At 46.1% G+C, this 21,344-nt stretch overlaps 1 protein-coding gene across 5 annotated transcripts in view; it reads right to left on the bottom strand.

Moving 5' to 3' along the window:
* The window catches only part of caprin1a (cell cycle associated protein 1a), a 45,907-nt gene that overhangs the window by 6,492 nt on the left and 18,071 nt on the right, over nt 1–21,344 (bottom strand). For 2 of the 5 annotated variants that reach the window (XM_056279190.1, XM_056279192.1), the window contains exons 4-16: nt 20,161–20,247; nt 18,972–19,213; nt 17,746–17,828; nt 12,090–12,266; nt 11,958–12,010; nt 11,762–11,845; nt 11,497–11,658; nt 7,251–7,359; nt 7,026–7,087; nt 6,505–6,636; nt 2,234–2,393; nt 1,776–1,964; nt 1,463–1,569 (exon numbers count right to left, since the gene is read on the bottom strand). In XM_056279190.1, the coding sequence (XP_056135165.1) occupies nt 1,463–1,569; nt 1,776–1,964; nt 2,234–2,393; nt 6,505–6,636; nt 7,026–7,087; nt 7,251–7,359; nt 11,497–11,658; nt 11,762–11,845; nt 11,958–12,010; nt 12,090–12,266; nt 17,746–17,828; nt 18,972–19,213; nt 20,161–20,247 (1,647 nt within the window). The remainder of the gene's footprint in view (nt 1–1,462; nt 1,570–1,775; nt 1,965–2,233; nt 2,394–6,504; nt 6,637–7,025; nt 7,088–7,250; nt 7,360–11,496; nt 11,659–11,761; nt 11,846–11,957; nt 12,011–12,089; nt 12,267–17,745; nt 17,829–18,971; nt 19,214–20,160; nt 20,248–21,344) is intronic. The other 3 variants (XM_056279191.1, XM_056279193.1, XM_056279194.1) reach the window with 3 other exon arrangements.

Genomic DNA, 21,344 nt, shown 5'->3' with positions numbered 1-21,344 from the left:
GGGGGATGGTCTCCTGTAGTTGGTAATTTCTTTCAAACCACTTCAGACTGATGCTGGGTCATTGACAGAAAACCTGTTTCACCTATAATGGACAACTTGTATGTGGAGGAAGTTGAAAAGAGAGCTCTGATGTCCTATCCAGGGGCACCACCTAGTCATTGGTTCAGATGTATACGACACCTGGGTTAAAATTAAATCTCAGGATGTACCACATTTCACCAACCACATCAAATTCACCAGGGAGGATGCGAAAAATGACAGGTTAATCTTCTTACACTGTGAAACTGCAGTTGGTGATGGGGGACATTTGATTGTTGATGTTTAGCATAAACCAACACATACTGATCAGTACTTGAGGTTTGACTCTCATCATCCACTGGACCACAAACTAGAAGTCATCAGGCCGCTGTACCACCGAGCTGACAATGTCTCCACCGACACAGCAGCCGGGGAAGGGGAGAAACCCCACATTAAACAGGCCGTGGTTAAGTGTGGTTATCCTAACTGGGCATTTGTCAAAGCCAGGAAGACGCCCAAACAGTGCACCCGCTCCATGAGAGGAGAAGGACAACAGCTGCCTAAGCGTAAACCAGTGGTGATTCCGCATGTGGTCGGAGTGTCGGAACAATTGAGACGCGTATTCTCCAACACCACGTCAGTTGCTTTCAAACCCCAAAATACCCTATGCCAGAAAATTGGTCCACCCCAAGGATCGGGTCCCCCAGCACAAACAGAGCCATATAGTGTCCGCTGTTAAGTGCTGGAGGGATTGCCATCACTTGTACACCGGAGAAACTAAACAGACGTTGGCCAAGAGGATGACACAACACAGGAGAGCCAACACGTCAGGCCAGGACTCCACAGTCTACACCATCTACAGGCCAGTGGCCGCTCTTTCAAGGATGAGGATGTGCAGATCTTGGATAGGAAGGTACGCTGGTTTGAAAAGGAAGTCAAAGAGGCCATTTATGTGAAGAGGGAACGATCACCCCTGCACCAAGAGGGAGGAGTTGGGGGGGTAAGAGTACATCTGTCATCATCCTACAATGCTTTGATTGCAACTACTCCCCAGTCCTCTGTGAATCGTACACGTGGCCATTTTAACTCTAGTTAATGGTCACGGAAATTTTCATATGAAACCAATTATTGGTTCGGTTGTTATGCAACTGTGCTGTTTATACGGGTGGGGATACCTCCAGCCAGTCGAGACTGAAGAGGTCACTTAGGTGAGTGATGAAACGTTTCTCCCAATAAACGTCGTGTCCAGATGAACTGATTCAACTTTCTGATTTCCTTACCTGGATTATTGAGCATGCATCAAGACATAGAGCTACTGTTGGCATCACCAAATTTGAAAATGAAACAACTTGGTGAAGTAAAAAGCCATAGATTACTAGGACTACGAGACTTCATGGAAAAGGTGTGTAGAGTGGCAGCAAATGACAAAGGTTTTTTTTTTTACCCGTTGGTAGGTGTTGTTGGAATAGTCCCGAGACGTGTTAAACTGGGTTTGACCATAACCGCTGTTGGGAGTGTTTGAGAAAGGTGGACGATAGCCGTCATAGCCTCCTGAAAATAAAAAGACACAACCTTATTAAGAGTCAGCATGCATGTTGTCAATGTCCTCCAAACACAGAATACATCGATGCAAGTTTGTGCAAGTCATTACTGCGCTTGATCTGAGGGAACGTGTGTGAGTAAAGTCTTGTTGCAATGCACCACGAAGACGTGCTACTTCGGTACCCTTTCGGGAAAACATCAGATGCTGCTTATACCTCTGAAACCATTGGAGGAACCCCTGTAGCCGTTCATCATGCCACGGGGATTCCGGGGTCCACCCCTGGGTATAGCCCTGCTGTTGTAGAACGACTGGCCTGACCGCCCAAACCCAGCGCCCGTTGATGACTGCTGGTGGCCCCCAGATGAGGACATGACCTGGTCTTGGGATTGGAACCCCCCCACAACTGGACAGAAAGGAACGAGTGAGAACGATTATAAACATACAGAAAACTGGTAAACGGTTAGTTACGCCGGCCGGCCTCATATCACTACAACATTTTCAAGCAAGTTAAGAGCCACTTTTCTATTTTCTGCTGCTTTCCAACTTAAGATACAGTTACAGTACTCGTCCTTTTTTTTTTCAAACATATTTTTAATAAAATATTGCTCCAGCCAATATTGTATGCATGTAATTAGCCCGGTATCAGCAAACTCGGCAGAGCCAGTCCCTCACCTGACTGAAGTGCCTCCTGTGGGAGGTCAGACTGGTCAATGGCATGCTCCGATTGGCTGCTAAAGCCCTGTCCATAGCCACTGGGGAACTGGCCGGGCTGCTTCAGTGAGTCTCCTTGACTCTCACTGGTTGGGGGAACAGGGGCGTTTAAGTTAAATACCTAACGGAGGGGAAAAATAAAGTTACCCGGCTTGTTTTCATGTGCACAACGAAGTGAATCCGGCAGATAACATCCATTATCAAAATACCAATCTGATGATCATAAACTGGCATTTAAAAAAATATTCAATGATAGGGTCATTGTGTTTGAACCCAGATCTCATTAAAACTTTGTCAGGCATCATTTAAAAACCTACAAACAGAAACACAACTCATCGCTTCAGTATTAAGAAATTTAAAGCTTTGCTGAATATTCCTGCTGTGCATTGTCAGTCCAAAGGGGCAACTGTTTCAAGGACTCAGAAACCATGATATATCTCTCTTTCAAAATCAGGAAGCTAGGGCGTCTGGGTAGCGTAGCGGTCTATTCCGTTGCCTACCAACACGGGGATCACCAGTTTGAGTCCCTGTGTTGCCTCCGGCTTGGTCGGGCGTCCCTACAGACACAATTGGCTATGTCTGCAGGTCGGAAGCCGGATGTGGGTATGTGTCATAGTCGGTGCACTAGCACCTCCACTGGTCGGTCGAGCAGGGCGCCTGTTCGGGGTGGGGACTGGGGGGAATAGCGTGATCCTCCCACACGCTATGTTCCCCTGGTGAAACTCCTCACTGTCAGGTGAAAAGAAGCAACTGGTGACTCCACATGTATGGGAGGCGGCATGTGGTAGTCTGCAGCCCTCCCCGGATCGGCAGAGGGGGTGGAGCAGCGACCGGGATGGCTCGGAAGAGTGGGGTAATTGGTTGGGTACAATTGGGAAGAAAAAAAAAGGGGGGGGGATACAACATTTACCGTTACACTAAATGCTGAGTTCTGCCTGCCCACCGAGAACTGCATGCACATCGCAGGATATGCCTCTGCCAAATAATGCACCCGGCGCTATAACTTCAGTTCTTGAGCTCTATGAATCAGACGGTTTTACCAGCACACATTTTGGGCTGTTCTGGCTCGGCAGCGTGAAGTTCATACATTTAATAATGACGTAAGCTGGAATATTAGGGGATGTGTTACTCAGCGAAATCTATCCGTTCTGCTGAATAATGCATGCAACCCTTAACACCCTGTAATGACACGTCAAATCAAAATGTGACAGGAATCACGTGGTTTCATCAGCACATATTTTATCTGATCTTTGACAGAATTTAACAACCCACATTTGTCCGCATATAAAAACCCCCTCTTAGTATAACTTTCTGAAATTCTATGCTTAAAAAAAAGCAAATTTTAGACCAAGCTACGTAACAAGGACGTGCTACGTCCTACTTCTACATCTAATAAAACACCGATAACTCTAAACATTTAAATACTACAGACGTCAGATCATTCATTATCACTGACGAACCTGACAAATTATACCGTTCCGTTTTTAAACTGCCTTAAAAGTCACGCTCCCACGAGCTGCGTGCAACTCTCGGTGGGCAGGCAGACTCTGCACATCACCTGAAACCAATTCTTCCTTGCTGCTCTAAAACAGTAGCTGCCCGTGGCAAAACAGCACAACTTGCTACGTAGGCTACTGTTTCAGAGCAGTGAAGAAGAACTGGTTTTAGAGCGGTGAAGAAGAACTGGTTTTAGAGCGGTGAAGAACTGGTTTTAGAGCGGTGAAGAAGAACTGGTTTCAGAGCAGTGAAGAAGAACTGGTTTCAGAGCAGTGAAGGAGAACTGGTTTCAGAGGAGTGAAGAACTGGTTTCTGAGCAGTGAAGAACTGGTTTTAGAGCGGTGAAGAAGAACTGGTTTTAGAGCGGTGAAGAAGAACTGGTTTCAGAGCAGTGAAGAAGAACTGGTTTCAGAGCAGTGAAGGAGAACTGGTTTCAGAGCAGTGAAGGAGAACTGGTCTCAGAGCAGTGAAGGAGAACTGGTTTGAGAGCTGAGAAGAAGAACTGGTTTCAGAGAAAACAGCCCTTTTATCCAGGTGAAACTATTTTAAAGTTGATTTTTTTTTCTTGGCACTTTCGACCCCACATATTTCCCATCACCCAATGGATATGCAAAAGACAAATTTAAGTTTGCTGACATGGGGGCATCCAGATGACGTAGCAGTCTATTCCGTTGCCTACCAACATGGGGATCGCCGGTTCAAATCCCCATGTTGCCTCCGGCTTGGTCGGGCATCCCTACAGACACAACTGACTGTGTCTGCAGGTGCGAAACCGGTTGCGGGTATGTGTCCTGGCCGTTGCACTAGCACCTCCTCTGTCGGTCAAGGTGCCTGTTTGGGGGGGGGGGGGGGGGGGTAGTGTGATCCTCCCATGCGCTACGTCCCCCTGGTGAAACTCCTCACTGTCAGGTGAAAAGAAGCCGCTGGTAATAAATTTCATGATATTGGATTGGTGCAGAGACAACTGTGTGGTAAAGATGGCAGGGAGTTCAGAACCCAACTCGGCCACAGAGAGTGATTTTCACTCTGGACAATCTAAAAAGCCCCATTTGGAAATGCCTCGATTTTGGTCAGAAAACAGAGCGATTGTGTAACCTCGAGATCGAGTCGTATGCGAGCTATAGTTATCTTACCATTCCACCATTAGTAACCTGAGGACACAGCTTGAAAATAACATCAATTACCAATCATTCATCTCACTCCGAGAGAGAGAGAGAGAGAGAGAGAGAGAGAGAAGTTTTACGGTACAGGACATTATTTTATGTGTTTATTGTGTAGGTATGTAGATCTTTTAGAAGACATGTTTATGTTGAAGTAAATATACCTGTACAAGTAGTTACGTCTCTTGTATTGGTTTGCCCCCTTATGGACATAATGCATAAAAATATATTTGAATGGGTTCGAACCTGTGTTTTTTAAGAAGGAATAATCAAACGTAATTTTTGGCCAGTTTTGACAGATCTAGTTCAACGTCAGTTGGCAGTAACTGGACTGAGCCGGTGCAAAAGTGCAGTAATAACAAACAGTAATAATAACTTGACAGAAAGCACGGCTTGTAACCATTTTTTATAATGAAACATTAAGACTGACTATTACGAGTAATGCCCCCTACAGACTGTGTGATGTGGGCCGTCTCAGACCACAGATGACTAAACGTGGCGATATCTTTGGTCGTGGCTCCAAGACGGTGGTCCTACGTCACACTGTGAGACAGGTTCAAAGACGGCCGTTACTACTGTCTAGTGACCGAAGACAACCTGGGACAAAAGTCTGACAGTGTCAGAAATGTAGGACGACCATCTCACAATGTCACTGCTGCTACGACCTATGTCTACTAACCAACCAATAGAAATGCAGCACGAAATGACACACAGGTCAACACCACACACAATCTTTGCTGGCGCTAAATACAAACAGACGCACTGTTAACATCTGTGACCCGAATGCAATGGAGTCAACACAACGAGCAAAACGAGCTGCGGCGACTATTGAAAGGACTGGATTCCTGCTTGGCGTCATGTTGCTCTACCAGCGGCGTGGATTGATGACGCGCGCTGATGTAGTACGCACGCTGATGACATTTTTATGGACTTGTGTTGTAGCCTGTGATTCAGTAGTGTTATCATCGTACAGTCTACATACATCACACTTGATGTCGTAGTTCATTAGATCCATTATCACACAGTGTGGCTTGCAGTAAACTTACAGGGTTGCTAAAACCACAGTCTGTAGGAGGCTTCACCCATATTCAAAAAGGAGATAATGAGTTCTGAATGCTTACAGGATTGCCCGGTTGAAGCCCTGTGAAAAGATTAAGCAAAGTGATAAGTTTCTCAATACTGAAGCGACCAGTGAAGTTTGTCTACACCATTCTAAATGATACCCTGCAACATTTTAAATGCAGTTTGGGTCTAAAAAAAGTGAACCTATCCATAAATGCCCCTTTGCAGTTGATTACGAAGCATTAAATGGGCATGAGACAAAAGGGGCTCTCAGTAGAGTGGAGGAAATGGCGAGTGAGATATAGATTTGAAAAAAAAAGAGCGATATATGCCCAATAGCATTGTTCATGATAACTGACTCAATTTCTGTCTGTGCTTTTGTGCGATGTCATCTGGAGTTTAATGGGCCGTCAAAGCCAAATGTGAACACGGAACCCGGCTGTTTGCAACATAAGGGCTTTAACACGGGTACAAACAAAACATCGTGGAGTCAGACCTATACACAGAGCCTACCGCTTGCATGGACTGGAATGGTGCTGCGTTGACATTGATGCCCCCGGTGTGGGTGGGTTTGGAGACAGGTGGGAAGGCAGGGGGCAGGGAGGACGGGGCAGGGGACTGCTCGGACGACAGAGACATCGAGGCCTGGGGAAGGAGGGAGGGTAAGAAGGATTGAGGAGAGGTGAGGGGGGAGACAAACACAAAGGTCAATGGCCTTCAGACACACTTGAGGACAGCTATGATGAGTCAATGAGCCTGTTCTTTTGTGCTTTTCCCACACATGCCGGTGCCTGGGTCTACCTGACTGACATCACTGTACTCTTAAGAGGGGGTACAGTAAATTCCGAGGGCTCCAAAGGGAGGGAGGGGCTGTGAATTTGCAAGAAAGCACTTTGTTTGGGATGGGCAGGAGAAAGCATTGTGCAAAACCCACAAACAATATGGATTCATATTTAGGAGGCAGCCTGATTGCAGATGTTGCCTCGTGTTTCAAAGGCCCCGTTCTCCCCGTTACTTTTACACTTTATCCGTACCTGTGAGGATTCTTGTGGTCCAGAAACCGTGCTTGTTTGGGGAAGCCTGGAGTCTGAGTGGGCTGTTCAATGCAAAAAATAAATAAACACAACGCCATTGAACAGATCTTTCCTAGTTGATTCTCAACATTTATCAAAAATCAAGAGAGAACAGACTTTCTACAACTAAGTAATCGCTTGAAGGAGATCTGTTCAGACAGTCAAACTAAATGTACTACTCCCCACCCGGGGCACAGCCAATCTGCTGTAGATCCACAGTTGGCACAGTCTTCATGGGCTGAGCAGACACAATGGCTGGGTCCAGGGCTTGTCCATCAAACTCCAGCATGGAGTCCTATGGGAACAGATTGACAAAGACATAAGGCCAACTCATGCATTGGCTTTCTAAGGATGGCAGTATAGGCTAGTCAGCAGGAGAAACCTCCCTTCAACCCAGGTCCCATGCTTTAAAGGACCGTGCAAAAGCGATTATGCACAAGAACATTCATTCATTCATTCATTCATTATCCAAACCGCTTAGCCTTTCTCGGGGTCACACGAGAACATTATTATTATGCACAAGAACAATGCAAAAGATTTAAGCTATTGGTTGTGTTGTTTTTGTTCATAATTGCTTTTGCATCTCACTTCTCCGTCTGTATGAATGCTTGTGTCGGAGTCTTTCTCTTGTGTGCATGTGAAGTCTATTCTTTCTCCAGGGCTCCGATGAGTGGAGCTGGTTTTGTCACGAAGGGTCCCGCTAGCTCTTAAGTGCATCTATGGTGTTGCCTGATGTCGTCTTGGGTGATCCCAGATTCACTCCACGTGCTTTGCACTCTCTTATAATTTTTATAATCCAATACATTTAAATTTGCCAAGTAATAATCTATGTATTGACTGTATATACTCTACATGACCTCACGCTGTAATCGCTGGCTGTATGGTGTAATTCTGTTACTCTTGTCTACTCTGCATTCGACACGTCTTGCATGTCTGTCCGTCCTGGAAGAGGGATCCCTCCTCTGTTGTTCCTGAAGTTTCTCCTTCTTTTCTTTTTTTTCCGATTCGGTTTGCTTTGTGGCGTTTTCCTCATCCAAGTTGAGGGTCTAAGGATAGAGGGTGTCGTATATTGCACTGACTGCAAAACCCTTTGGGGCTACTTTGTGATTCTAGGCCAGGGGTCTCCAACCTTTTTTCCTCTGAGAGCTACTTGTACAAAATGAAAATGGCAGAGAGCTATTCGTGTTTTGCAACATTTATTCTCATAGCTTATTTCAACCCAAACAAACTGAATAAGCTTGTTTTGCCTGAACATTCACAAAATGTTGGTTTCCACAACTCCCATTTTGCATTAAAACGTTGTGGCAGGATGAGGAAAAACACAGGAGACGAAGACGAGTTTGAACTTTATTCCTCAGCTCCAAAACTAAACTGAAACAGGAACAACCTTGCACCAGAAAGCCCGGGAACGTGAACCACACCCCCAGCTCACAGCCCTGCTGGGTGAGAGGCATAGCCCCTAGTGTCTGCCACAACGCCACAAAAAGTATTTAATTCACCTGCATGTGTGTTTTGTATTTCTGCATGCATTTCTTTCTAGTCTATCTCACACTATCAAATTAAAATATGAATGCTGTCAAAACAAAATGCAATTACAAATACACAGATATTATTACTTACTCGCTTGTCATTTTGTTATATCTGTCCACATGTCACTGTATCACTTCACAAGAGTATTCACATGTACAGTTGTATGTGTGATGTGTATTCAGTCTTTTGTAGTTAGTGAGATGACTGGCACTGCATGGAGTCAACAAGAGAGGCGTATGCTGGAGTGTATGCACTCAGGTTCACTCTTATGGAGTCATTTAAATGGTCATCCGTCAGTCTTGTTCTGAATTTTGATTTCATGACATTCATGTCAGAAAAGGCCGACTCACAGAGGTATGTAGACCCAAACAAAGCAGACATTTTCAGAGCTGCTTGGCGAAGATTCGTATAGTTAGTTATCTGGCTCTACTAAGCTCCAGAAATGCCGAGAATGCTGTTCAGCCTTTAACTGCACATTAATCTGAAGGTTTATTACCTCAATTTCCATTTCTACAGAATCAACACAGAAAAGTTCAGCAATCTGTCCGGAAATCTCACTTATGTCCACATCCATGAAGGGGTTGGCCATAAATGTCACACAGGGCTCAAGTTTCTCAAAGTCACTGAATCTGTCTGCAAACTCTGTCCAAGCCTCGACAAGAGGTCACAATACTTGGAAACAGTTAAAACGCTGGCTGCACCGGTGTGACTTTCCAACATCTTTGAGACACAGGGGAAGTGCTGAAACCTTTTGTTTTTCACTTGCTGAATGTACAATGACAGTTTTGCACCGAACGCATTGACAGCACTGATCATATCAGATATGTTTTTATCTTTGCCTTGTAACTGTAGGTTCAGGTCACTCATTTTCTCAGTTACATCTGTCAGGAAAGCAAGATCAAGTAGCCACTCTGCATCAGATAATAGGGTGGTATCCTCCTCCCTCGTTTCCATAAGTGCCTTGATTTCACCCAGCAAGGAAAGAAAGCACTGTAGTATCTTACCCCGACTTTGCCACCTGACTTCAGTGTGGAGGAAGAGATCCCCATACGCCGCAGAGCATTCCTCCAGCAACAGCTTGAAGCTCCGGTGTTGCTTAGCCTTTGCTCAAATAGAGTTGATGACCTAAACAACAGGCACCATCACACGGTCAAATTCCATAACTTTTGCGCATATAGCCTGTTGGTGAATGATGCAGCGATAGTTCAGAAACTTTGGAAAGTCCGGGTCCGCTTTGCAGTGCGCAATAAATCCTGAGTGACGACCTGTCATAGCAGGGGCTCCATCAGTTGTTACAGACACCAGCTTTTCAATAGGGATCTTTTGTTCTACAAAGTAGCACTTCAATGCATGGTAAATATCAACTCCCCTGGTTGTGATTTTCAGTGGAAGTAAGGTCAAACACTCTTCTTTGGTGGAAAAGTCATCAAACACCATCCGAATGAAAACAGCTAGCTGGGCTGCATCACTGGAGTCGACAGACTCATCATTCTGAATTGAAAACCATTTGCACCTGTTTGTGTCCGAGTCCAGCTGTTTTACCGCATCCAGACAGCGCCGACACTCTCCTCGCCACAGTATTAGCACCAAGTTGTACATCGGCAATAGCAGACAACATTTCTGTCTTACTTTTATGGTCCCTGCATAACGTTTCAGCCACCGCAGTCATAGCCTCCTTTACAACCCCGCCATCGGTGAAGGGCTTTTTGTGCTTGGTTAAGATGTGCGCCACTTTAAACGAAGCCTCTGTTGCGGCATTGGCCTTCTTCGTTGGTCTTGTGAACAGAGACTGTTGTCTTTGAAGCGTAGTTTTCAGCTCCTTTATCTTCTCTTTTCGTAGACTGCTACCTGCAGCAACGTCCCGTGAAAACTTGCTGTGGACTTTGGTGAAATGGCGCTCCACGTTACATCTTTTACCGACTGACACGCTAGCTCTGCAGATCAGACACACACACTTGTCGTTTACATTCGTGAAACAAAACTCTGTTTCCCACACTTCGTGAAAATATTATGTTTTTAGCCTCTTATTGGTATGGGCAGCTGCCGTGGTCATGGTTGCCGTCCGTCTCACTTCACCACTGACTCATCAAGCTTGACAGCAGCGCAACTGTTTGATTGACAACTAATTGGCAAATAATCATTTCGTGTAAGGAGGGGCCGGACACCTGTGAATTTCATTGGATATAAATGTAAGCAGGTTTTCCAAGTGACCAAACAAATTTGACTCATCAAGTTTTCAAATTTATAGTCTGCGGTGGTGTAGCGGTCTAAGCATCGGCTTTGTGTCGATGCAGTTGCCCACTGGGGACCGGGGTTCGCACCTCGGTTTCGTCGGATCCGACTATGGCCGGAATCGATGAAGCAGCAATAATTGGCAGCGCTGTCTTCGGGAGGGGGGCGGAGTCAGCTTGTGTTCGTCATATGAAAGCGTCTCTGTGTGTCGGAAAAAGCAGTGGTTCGGCCTGGATTCGCCTCGCCACTTCCGTGACAAGGCGTCTCCTTCGAGACTGCCGGCCGGAGAGATGCAGTTGGCGAATGCATGCAGTACGAGGGTGGGTGTTGGAACTAAAATAGGGAGCGATTGGCCACTAAATTGGTGAGAAAAAGGGGAAAATCAGAAATAAATAAATACATTTTTAAAAAGTTTTCAAATTTATGAAAGATTCATTAACCCTTTGGCGAGCTACTTGAAAAGGGGCCACGAGCTACCGGTAGCTCGCGAGCGACGTATTGGAGACCCCTGTTCTAGGCTATACAAATACTTGACATGACTTTAAGCCACCAAGCCTATCTGCTTAATTGTCCTTGAGCGAGATAGATACCTTACAATCTCGAGGTGTGCTGCCATGTTCTCTGACATCCTTGTGCTTGCAGGCGAGCAAAATTACAACTACGTGCTCACCTGCATGAAGTTGTAGGTGCCTTGCATCTGGGCCATGAGATCTTGGACCGCCTGTCTCCTGACCACTGGGTCAGCAGTCTGGCAGGGGTCGATATGGTTCACTGAGAGGGGTGGTTCTGGAGCTAGCTGGACGGGGGGCTGATGCTGTAGGGCATTCACCATCTAAACAGTATAGAGACACACATGACAAGCTGATTAGAAGAGAACACAGAAACATGGGTCTCTGGAATGTATGAACAGTGTTCTCACAAAGAGAGCAAAGTACCTGGGCCTCCACTGTCCACTCCTCCACTTGGTCCTTTTCTATACTGACATACCCGGTCTCTGGAATGAACTGTCTGTTTACAAACTACAACAAGAGACCAGACGCTAAATAGGTTGTACAACAAAACAAGGTTGTACACCTACAAAAATAAGAGCTTTCTCATGCAGCATATTCACCACGGCGGTAGAGACCTCACCTCTGTGGCCTCCACTTTGATGGGCTCTGTGAATTCTTCAGTGGCCGTTCCTTCTGAAAAAGCGCCATTAGGTAAGGGATCCGTTTGCACTGAGCTCCACTAATTTGTTCATGCTGGTGTGAAGGTACTTGCCAGGTTCTGATGGCTGTTCCCCAGCCTTGGAGTCAGCCGCCACAGCCTGTCCTTCATGTTCCTGCTCCTGCTCCTCTTCTTCCTCCACCTCCTCACACACTCCATTCTGATGTGTTTGCACTCTGTCAAAGTAACCACTCAGCAACACCTTATTCAGAGTTTCCTTAAGTGCCTTGTCTGGAAAAAAATTAAAAGAGACCGGTGCAAGTTAGAACCAACAGCATGACACAAAGGACAAGAAGACTTCACACTCGCTCCAATGAAATTTGCATAAGTCTTTGCGGTTACACTTTATTTTAGGGGGTCAGAGGGGGTCGCATGTAATGAGGTGGTAATTATCACGTGAGTTCTTAGAAATAAAGTTGAAATTACCTTGTAATTTCGGTTAGGGATAGGGAGGGTTAGGGTTAGCTGTAAAATTACCTGTAAAAACTACCACTTTATTACTAGGAAATTACTAGGTAATTTCTGACCCCTTAAAATAAAATGTTACCATCTTTGCTTTGAAATTAAGATACTGGGTATGCTGATAACAGTTGCAATGCTGAGCACATAACAGAGTAAATGCGAGTAGAGCTGTTACGGTCATGAAAATTTAGTTAACGATTAATTGTCATAAAAATAATCGTGATGTAGTCCGCGGTGGTGTAGCGGTCTAAGCATCGGCTTTGTGTCGATGCAGTTGCCCACTGGGGACCGGGGGTTCGCGCCCCGGTCTCGTCAGATCCGACTATGGCCGGACTCGATGAAGCAGCAATCATTGGCAACGCTGTCTTCGGGAGGGGGGCAGAGTCGGCTTGTGTTCGTCACGTGAATGCGTCTCTGTGTGTGTCGGAAAAAACAGTGGTTCGGCCTGGAGTCGCCCTGTCACGAAAGTGGGGAGGAGTCTCCTTCCAGACTGCCGGCCGGAGAGATGCAATTGGTGAACGCATGCAGTACGAGGGTGGGTGTTTGAATTAAAATAGGGATCGATTGGCCACTAAATTGGGAGAAAAAAGGGGGAAAAAAAATTAGAAATAAATAATAAATAAAAAAAAAACATAAAAAAAAAATTGTGATAAATGATTTAATTGTCTTTTCTTTTTTTGCCCCCCCCCTTTCTCCCCAATTGTACTTAGCCAAGTACCCTATTTTCTGAGCTGTCCCGGTCGCTGCTCCACCCCTTCTGCCAACCAGGGAGGGCTGAAGACTACCACAATGCCTCCTCCGATACATTTCTTTGGCGATATACCGCATTAAGGCTGTCTGTTAATGTGCACCATCTGGTACTGTCACGTTTATATTTAGACACTCGTCCGAAAGCTTCAGGAACAGCCAATTGCTGGGATGGAACTTTGGCGGCGACTGTCTTTCCACATTTGGCAAATTGGGGGGGGTGGTGGAACCATAGATGGTTTTGTAAATTTGTGGTATTAGCACTTTTGACTGCCACCTTTTTGATGCAAATCTGACAAATGGCCTCCTCCAAGTTATCGGGCTCTCTTTTTTCATCTGGCTTAAAACCAACATGTGCCCACAGTGGCGCTGTGGTGTTTGGCTCTGCAACTACGTCCACGATGTTAACGTCAACACGTGCTCATCTATATGCAGTGACGAATATTATAAAATATTCTAGAAGACGTCTGTGAATGTTCTCATTCATCCAAGTCATAGTTATCCAAAGGAATTGAATCAAGTGCAACCGGACTTGGTTATATATCCGTGAAGACGTTTCGCCTCTCATCCAAGAGGCTTCATCAGTTCATGCCTTTCTGACTAGACCAAGCTACTGATGAAGCCTCTTGGATGAGAGGTGAAACGTCTTCACAGATATATAACCAAGTCCAGTTGCACTTGATTCAATTCCTTTGGATTCTAGAAGAAGCGTCTCAGGATAAACAGTTTGTTGGCGCCAATTCACCATTCATGTGCCTGGGGCGCAACAAGATGAGGTCATTAAAAGAGCGCCAGTCAAACAACAAATGGTGGAAAACAACGTGGAACTAGTGATGGAGATATGACGTTTCTGTTAGTGTCATCCAGCTGTGTTTATACAAATGAATGGAAAGGATTCTGACGATTATGCAAAATGATCATGGTCAGGTCAAATAATCATGATCAGGTGGTGATGTAATAATCGTGACAGCCCTACATGCGAGATGTAAATCTAGGTTTTGAGTCATTACAACTCTGGGGAAAAGACCTGGCTAGCATCAACCCTAATTTCACCATATGGCACAATGATGTGGAAACTGACACATCATCTTCACATCATTGCGGTCAATACAATGCGGCCAAAAATAATTCTAGACATAAAATATGGTTTGTCACTTTAATGACGTGGTCCCCGCCAAGACAAATGACCACCCATTTGTATGGTAATGTGGGGTGCATAGCAACGGGCCAACCCTTCCACGCACGATGCCTGGCTCTCCGTTTCATGTTACACACACACTGTGGTTGGCTGTGACTTAGATTTGACATGGGTCTACTGTGTCATTATTTATGCTGGAAAACATGCGAGGCTCATCCACCGCAGCGCTGTCACTGCCAAAGCACGGGGAGGAGGAAAGGAGGGAGGCTGGATGAACAGAGTCCGCTGTCATCATTGACTAGACTGGAACAGAATACGACAGGTGAATGCCACACCACTCTCAATGCGGATGGTATTTATCACCATATTTCCATGCTGGGTGTCAAAGCAGCACAGTGATTAGCCATGTCCCCTCACAGCAAGAGGGTCTTGGGTTTCATTCTTGCTCATCTGTGGCGAGTTTGCATGTTCTCCCTGTTTTTCACTTGGGTTTCCCACAGTTACTCTGGTTTCCACCCCAAAGATGTGCTTACTTGTGTCAGAAGACGGCTGCGCGAATTCACATTTGCGGCAGCCTCACCCAGCACTGTCCATGTCCACATCTGTGACTAAGTTTTGTCTTGTTTGATGGCTGGGAGAGCTGGCGCTGGATCGGCTGGGAGAGCGGGGCAGGCTAAGCTAACCGCTAGCCCATGCAGACTGGCAGTTCCGATAACACCGAGGGCGGTCTGGCGGCAGCCTCACCTGGCGTTGACTGTGGTATTTTTGATGTCGTCGTGAGGAGTGCGGGGGAGGTGTGTCGAGGGTGTCTGGCTGGGAGAGCTGGCGCTGGATCGGCTGGGAGAGCTTGGTCTGCTTCATCCAGTGAGCCTGGAGCTGCGCCCGAGGAGGAAACACCAAGGGCGGTCTAACAGGACGTGGAAGTGGGGCGGCCTAAGCTAACTGCTAACCCATGCAGACCAGCAGTTCCGACAGTCATCCTGGCGTTCGCGCTCTTGGACACTGAATTTTTTTTGTCTTTGTGTTGCACTGCTGTGGGCTGGGGGAAAAGACATTTCGTTTCATTTCATGTGCGCATATGGGCACAATGAAAGGAGATACGTTAAATGAGCCTGAATCCGACCCAAGCCCAATCTATATAAATTGGGTCAAGCCCAGCCCGAATTGGCTCTGCGTGTCGGACCCGATGGGCTTGCAGACCACTAGCGCTTACCAGATGAATTGGAGTCTCTAAATTGCTCATTGCTCTAGGTAACTCTGTGTGTAGGCCCTGCAATGGACTGGTGACCTGTACAAGGTGTCTTCCTGCCTTCTACTGAATGCCTTTTTTTTTTCTCTTCAGTTGTACCCCGGCCAATTACCCCACTCTTCCGAGCCGTCCCGGTCTCTGCTCCACCCCCTCTGCTGATCCAGGGAGGGCTGCAGACTACCACATGCCTCCTGCGATACATGTGGAGTCATCAGCCACTTCTTTTCACCTGACAGTGAGGAGTTTCACCAGGGGGACGTAGTGCGTGGGAGGATCACGCTATTCCCCCCCAGTTCCCCCTCCCCCCTGAACAGGCGCCCCGACCGACCATAGCAGACGCTAGAGCAGCAACCAGGACACATACCCACATCCTGCAGACATGACCAATTGTGTCTGTAGGGACGCCCGACCAAGTCGGAGGTAGCACGGGGATTCAAACCAGCGATCCCCGTGTTGGTAGGCAAAGGAATAGACCGCGACGCTACCCGGACGCCCCCCGAATGCCTTCTAAGATGGGCTCCAGCCCCTCGTGACTCTGAATTGGATTAAGCAGGTACAGATAATGGATAGATGGATTTTCAATTACGGAGGTTTTGTGAACTGAGTTAAGGCTAATCCAGCCTTTGTTTTTTAAGACTATGTGAAGATGAAATGAGAAAACTGCAACAAGACATGGAATACAAGCTATGAAAGAGGGCCTGACAGGGTTTTTTTTTTTATTGGCTAGCGGACAGTGAAGCAGAGGACAGGAAACAAGGGGCAAGAGAGATGGGTATGACATGCAAAAAAGATCCCTGACTGGAATCAAACCAGGGACGTTGCAGTTATGCGGCATGCGCCGTAACCATTCAGCAACCTATAGGACAGATTTAAAGGGATATAATCATTGTGCCACATTTGTTTGTCATGAAGTGATATGTTACGTAAATATTACAGGACAGTTTTTGAAGATTTGCACTACATTTAATGGATAATTCTATTTTTTTAACAACCCAAGTCTTACTTATTAACATCGTTTTTGCCATTGTGCATATCAATTGTATCACTTTACTCACCGGGTTCATTGTAGAGATTTGGACAGAGGATCACAGCTGGACTTTGGAACAGCATCTTATGAGGCAACTCAACATCAGTGTCGGACATCTCTGACTTTTCAACAAGTCCACTTCGACCCATCCATCCATCCATGCATTATCCAAGCCGCTTATCCCAACTGGGGTTGTGGGAATGCTGGAGCCTATCCCAGCAGTCATTGGGCGGCAGGCGGAAAGACACCCTGGGCAGGCCACCAGTCCATCACAGGGCCGACACACACACATTCACACCTAGGGACAATTTAGTATGGCTCATTCACCTGACCTACATGTCTATGGACAGTGGGAGGAAACCGGAGCACCCGGAGGAAACCCACGCAGACACGGGGAGAACATGCAAACTCCACACAGAGGACAACCCGGGATGACCCACCAAGGTTGGACTACCCTGGGGCTCGAACCCAGGACCTTCTTGCTGTGAGGCGACCACGCTAACCATTGTGCCACTGTGCCGCCCATCATATTTACATAAATACTATATTATAGATGATTCACATTTATATTTATCACATTTTGTAATTTGTTGTTGACTTGAATCAATATGTAGGTTCTTGCTTCTTCATTTTACTTTAACATTATAGTTTCCTCTTGATCAACCCAATTATCAAAAATCACATATTTGAAGTTAAAATGAAAGTGCAAGTTTAAAGTTATTACCCAGAATGTACAATATTATCAATGGTCGATTGCATTGCTGAGTTACTTCCTGGTTCAACTTGTAGTTGTTGAACCACAATGACCATCTTATTCACCATAGGTAGCATTAGTAGTAACCATTGATAGACCACCTGGCTAGTACAATCGAGAAGTCACTGACAATCACGGACACAGTCTAAAGGGCTTGCAGTTGAAAGGACAGGTTTAAAGACACAACTTTAAAGCTGTTTCCAGTGGTGGTCCTCTGTCCAAAATCCCCAAAAAGAAGCCGGTGAGTAAAATTATAAATGGTACACACGATGGCACAAGACCCAGGTTATTTTCCTTTAAGGAATACTCTCCAAGTCAACTGAGAATACTTACATGTGGTTCCTACCACAGCCTTGTCTCGACCCTCTAGCAGTTCCCACAAATGTAACGAGGCCTCCTCATACTGGTCAGTCAGCCTGCAAGTCACACAGGAAGGTGAATAAATTCATATGGTTGTCACAGGGAGCACAATATGGCCCAGCAGCAGTAACAGAACTTAGCTGGTGGTTTTAAGCACCTACAGAGTACCTAAACTGGCGTGAAGTAATCAATTTATCATTTATGACTGGTAATTAATCAGATCTGTTTGATTTATTAGAAGTCCACCCTCCCTTGGAGTGAGAAAAGTCCCTGCTGAACGTCATATTTACCACCACTTCTCCAGTTCCTCAATGTTTATACCATCATCAAACATTCAGTGGTAACCAATAGCTGACTAGCTAGCGCTATGCTAATGGAAATGGTGACAACATCCATCCATCCATCCATTAACCGAACTGCTTATCCTGCTTTCAGGGTCACAGGGATGCTGGCGCCTATCCCAGCAGTCATTGGGCGGCAGGCGGGGAGACACTCTGGACAGGCCATCACACAGGGCCGCCCCCCCCCCCCCACACACACACACTCATTCATTCATACCTAGGGACAATTTAGCACAGCCGGTTCACCTGACCTACATGTCTTTGGACTGTGAGAGGAAACCGGAGCACCCTGAGGACACCCACGCAGACACGGGGAGAACATGCAAACTCCACACAGAGGATGACCCGAGACAACCCCCAAGGTTGGACTACCCTGGGGCTCGAACCCAGGACCTTCCTGTGAGGTGACCATGCTAACCACTGCACCACCGTGCCGGGAAATGGTGACACCATCTCCTTTGGTAATCTTAAAATTCCCTGACAATAAAATCCACTAACTCGGAACAGATATAGACCACTGTAAGCTTTAGTAAACCTGCAATAGTTTAAGTAATACTTTGGTATGAGGTATAGGAACAATTACACCATCATAAACTATAGTGGTAACTCCAAATAAGTAAGTAATAAGCTACAGTGGTAGACAACAGCTGAGTCGTGTACTGTCTCACACTAGATCTCAGAACTGCATCATGAGACTAGCTACAAAATGGCAGAATGTAATGAGTATGGTGATACAGCTTTTTAACAAACAATTTTTGGGAACAAGGTAATTCAACTACATTTTGCAGCAGATAAGTAGTAGTTCAACTATATTTGCCACCCTTTGTTTCTTCTCAAAAAACAGGAAGGACCCCATACCTTAAATTATAGTTCCTGTCAGGTCCCACCAGCTTGTAAAACTCATCAAGCGTTGTGAGATCTGCCTCGGTGAGCAAGGGAGAACCAGACGCATCGGGCCGCTTCAGGTCTTGCCTGACGACGTCATCTCCCAACCGATCCAACAAGAACTGCAACTCCAAAACAGTCTTCAGCCTCCGCTGCTCCATTTCCTCACGTTGCAGTTGCTCCCGTCTTGCAGACTTCTTCACAGCTTTTTGGACCTGACAGCACAGGAGGAGGCCTTATGTGATTCTTTGTCTTGACCCAGTAGCTACAGCAGCACTACCCACAAGGATCTGATGCAACCTTTGTTACCATTACCTTTGTTCCTGCACCTTTTTACCCACGTGAATTCAGCTAGATTCTTGGACATTTCAGCAAGATGGCTTATCTAGGAACAGTGTCAAGCTGGTCTTTTTTCACTCTACCATCACTTTCTGTTTTAAACATGTAGTTTTTATCTTTATTTTTTTGGACCCCCCCCCCTTTTTTTCTCCCCAATTGTATCTGGCCAATTACCCCACTCTTCCGAGCCGTCCCGGTCGCTGCTCCACCCCCTCTGCCGATCCGGGGAGGGCTGCAGACTACCACATGCCTCCTCCGATACATGTGGAGTCGCCAGCCGTTTCTTTTCACCTGACAGTGAGGAGTTGCACCCGGGGGACGTAGTGCGTGGGAGGATCACGCTATTCCCCCCTCCCCCCTGAACAGGCACTCCAACCGACCAGAGGAGGTGCTAGTGCAGCAACCAGGACACAAACCCACATGCGGCTTCCCACCCACAGACACGGACAATTGTGTCCGTAGGGACACCCGACCAAGCTGAAGGTAACACGGGGATTCGAACTGCTGATCCCCGTGTTGGTAGGCAACGAAATAGACCGCTACGCTACCCAGACACCCAAGCATGTAGTTTTAAAACCACACAACTAACAAGTATGAACTATTGCGGCAATTCTAAAAAACTAATTTGTGAGAAAAGATTTATCCCACTTTGGAATGTTTTACAGTAAATATAAGCTGTTTAAAATGAACCAAATTCTAACATCTGCAGTGAACTCTGCATATTCCAGCACAGAATCAACTACACTGTACTGGTTGTCACCCATGTATGAATCTCAACCTACAAGAATACTGTCAAAGAGAAAAACTGAAACTTCAGACTCACTTCTTGGCCCAAAGTCATGAAACTCTTCTGTAATTCCCGAGCAAACTCCAGGTTGTTGATCACTTCCTGGAACCTTGACAAGGCCTCCTTTAGATGTGACGTAAAGGGTGGCGAAATACAAAGGAAAAAAAATCAGTTTTGTGTTTAAAGAAATGGTGCGGTTACAACAGTTGCTATGATTTTAACAAAAAGACGACTGGTCTAATTGTTGAGGGTTTTTTTTAAAAGATATAAATGCATTTTGTAAAGAAAGGGAAGTGGCAAAAACAGTTGCAAGAAACATAAAGACACCCATTACCTGCCCCTGCTTCCTTTAAGACAAAGCAAAGCACGAAGGATTATTGTTGGGCACAAACGGAAGTGGAAGAGACCAGAATCAAAACCCTACGTGGCCCAGAAGATTGGGTCTATAACCTTTAAAAATTATCAGCAGCTTTTTCTTGTGCTTCTTTTTGTCCAATTACTGACACAAACGTGTAATAAAGACACAAAACAAGCTACACGTGGCATAGGAGAACATTAGGGGTGTCGTGATTTCAATTCTAAATCGATAATCGGTCGAAATGAGCTTTCAATTTCTGCTCTTGAAATCAAAAGCAGGGTCGGCGTTTCTCCCAGAATTTTTTTTCGCTCCACCCTTACTTGCACACTGTAGCGAACTCAGGGGGGCAGCCGGGAACCACTGCAGCCGAGACACGAGCCCATATCTTCTGCACTACAGGCGACTACGTTAACCAGCCGATTAAAGGGTCCGACCTGTTAGCCAAGGGCTAGTGAGTCTACTCTTTCACGATCGTTACACGCACGTCCCAAGGTGAAAAAAAAAAACCCACTTCAACGTTGACACACCGTAGCTTACCGGTGCACTTCAGACACCACAGCCACTGCTGGAGCTGGAGATGATAGAGAAACAACAGAACTGGCAAATCCTCCTGCTTCCCTCCAGTCACTGGGGCGGCAACATTTTGCCTTCCCCATGAGTTATGTCAACAACGAACGCGCTGTTGACGGAAACGCTTTGTTCTCAACTGACTGATGAGACAAGTTATTATTGCTTTTTTTCCCCCCATTCCATTATCTGAACCGCTTATCCTGCTCTCAGGGTCGTGGGGATGATGGAGCCTATCCCAGCAGTCATTGGGCAGCAGGCGGGGAGACACCCTGGACAGGCCACCAGGCCATCA

This window comes from Lampris incognitus, chromosome 4 (genome assembly GCF_029633865.1).
Source record: "Lampris incognitus isolate fLamInc1 chromosome 4, fLamInc1.hap2, whole genome shotgun sequence".
Taxonomy (NCBI): domain Eukaryota; kingdom Metazoa; phylum Chordata; class Actinopteri; order Lampriformes; family Lampridae; genus Lampris; species Lampris incognitus.
This window is presented reverse-complemented; position numbering and strand designations above follow the sequence as displayed.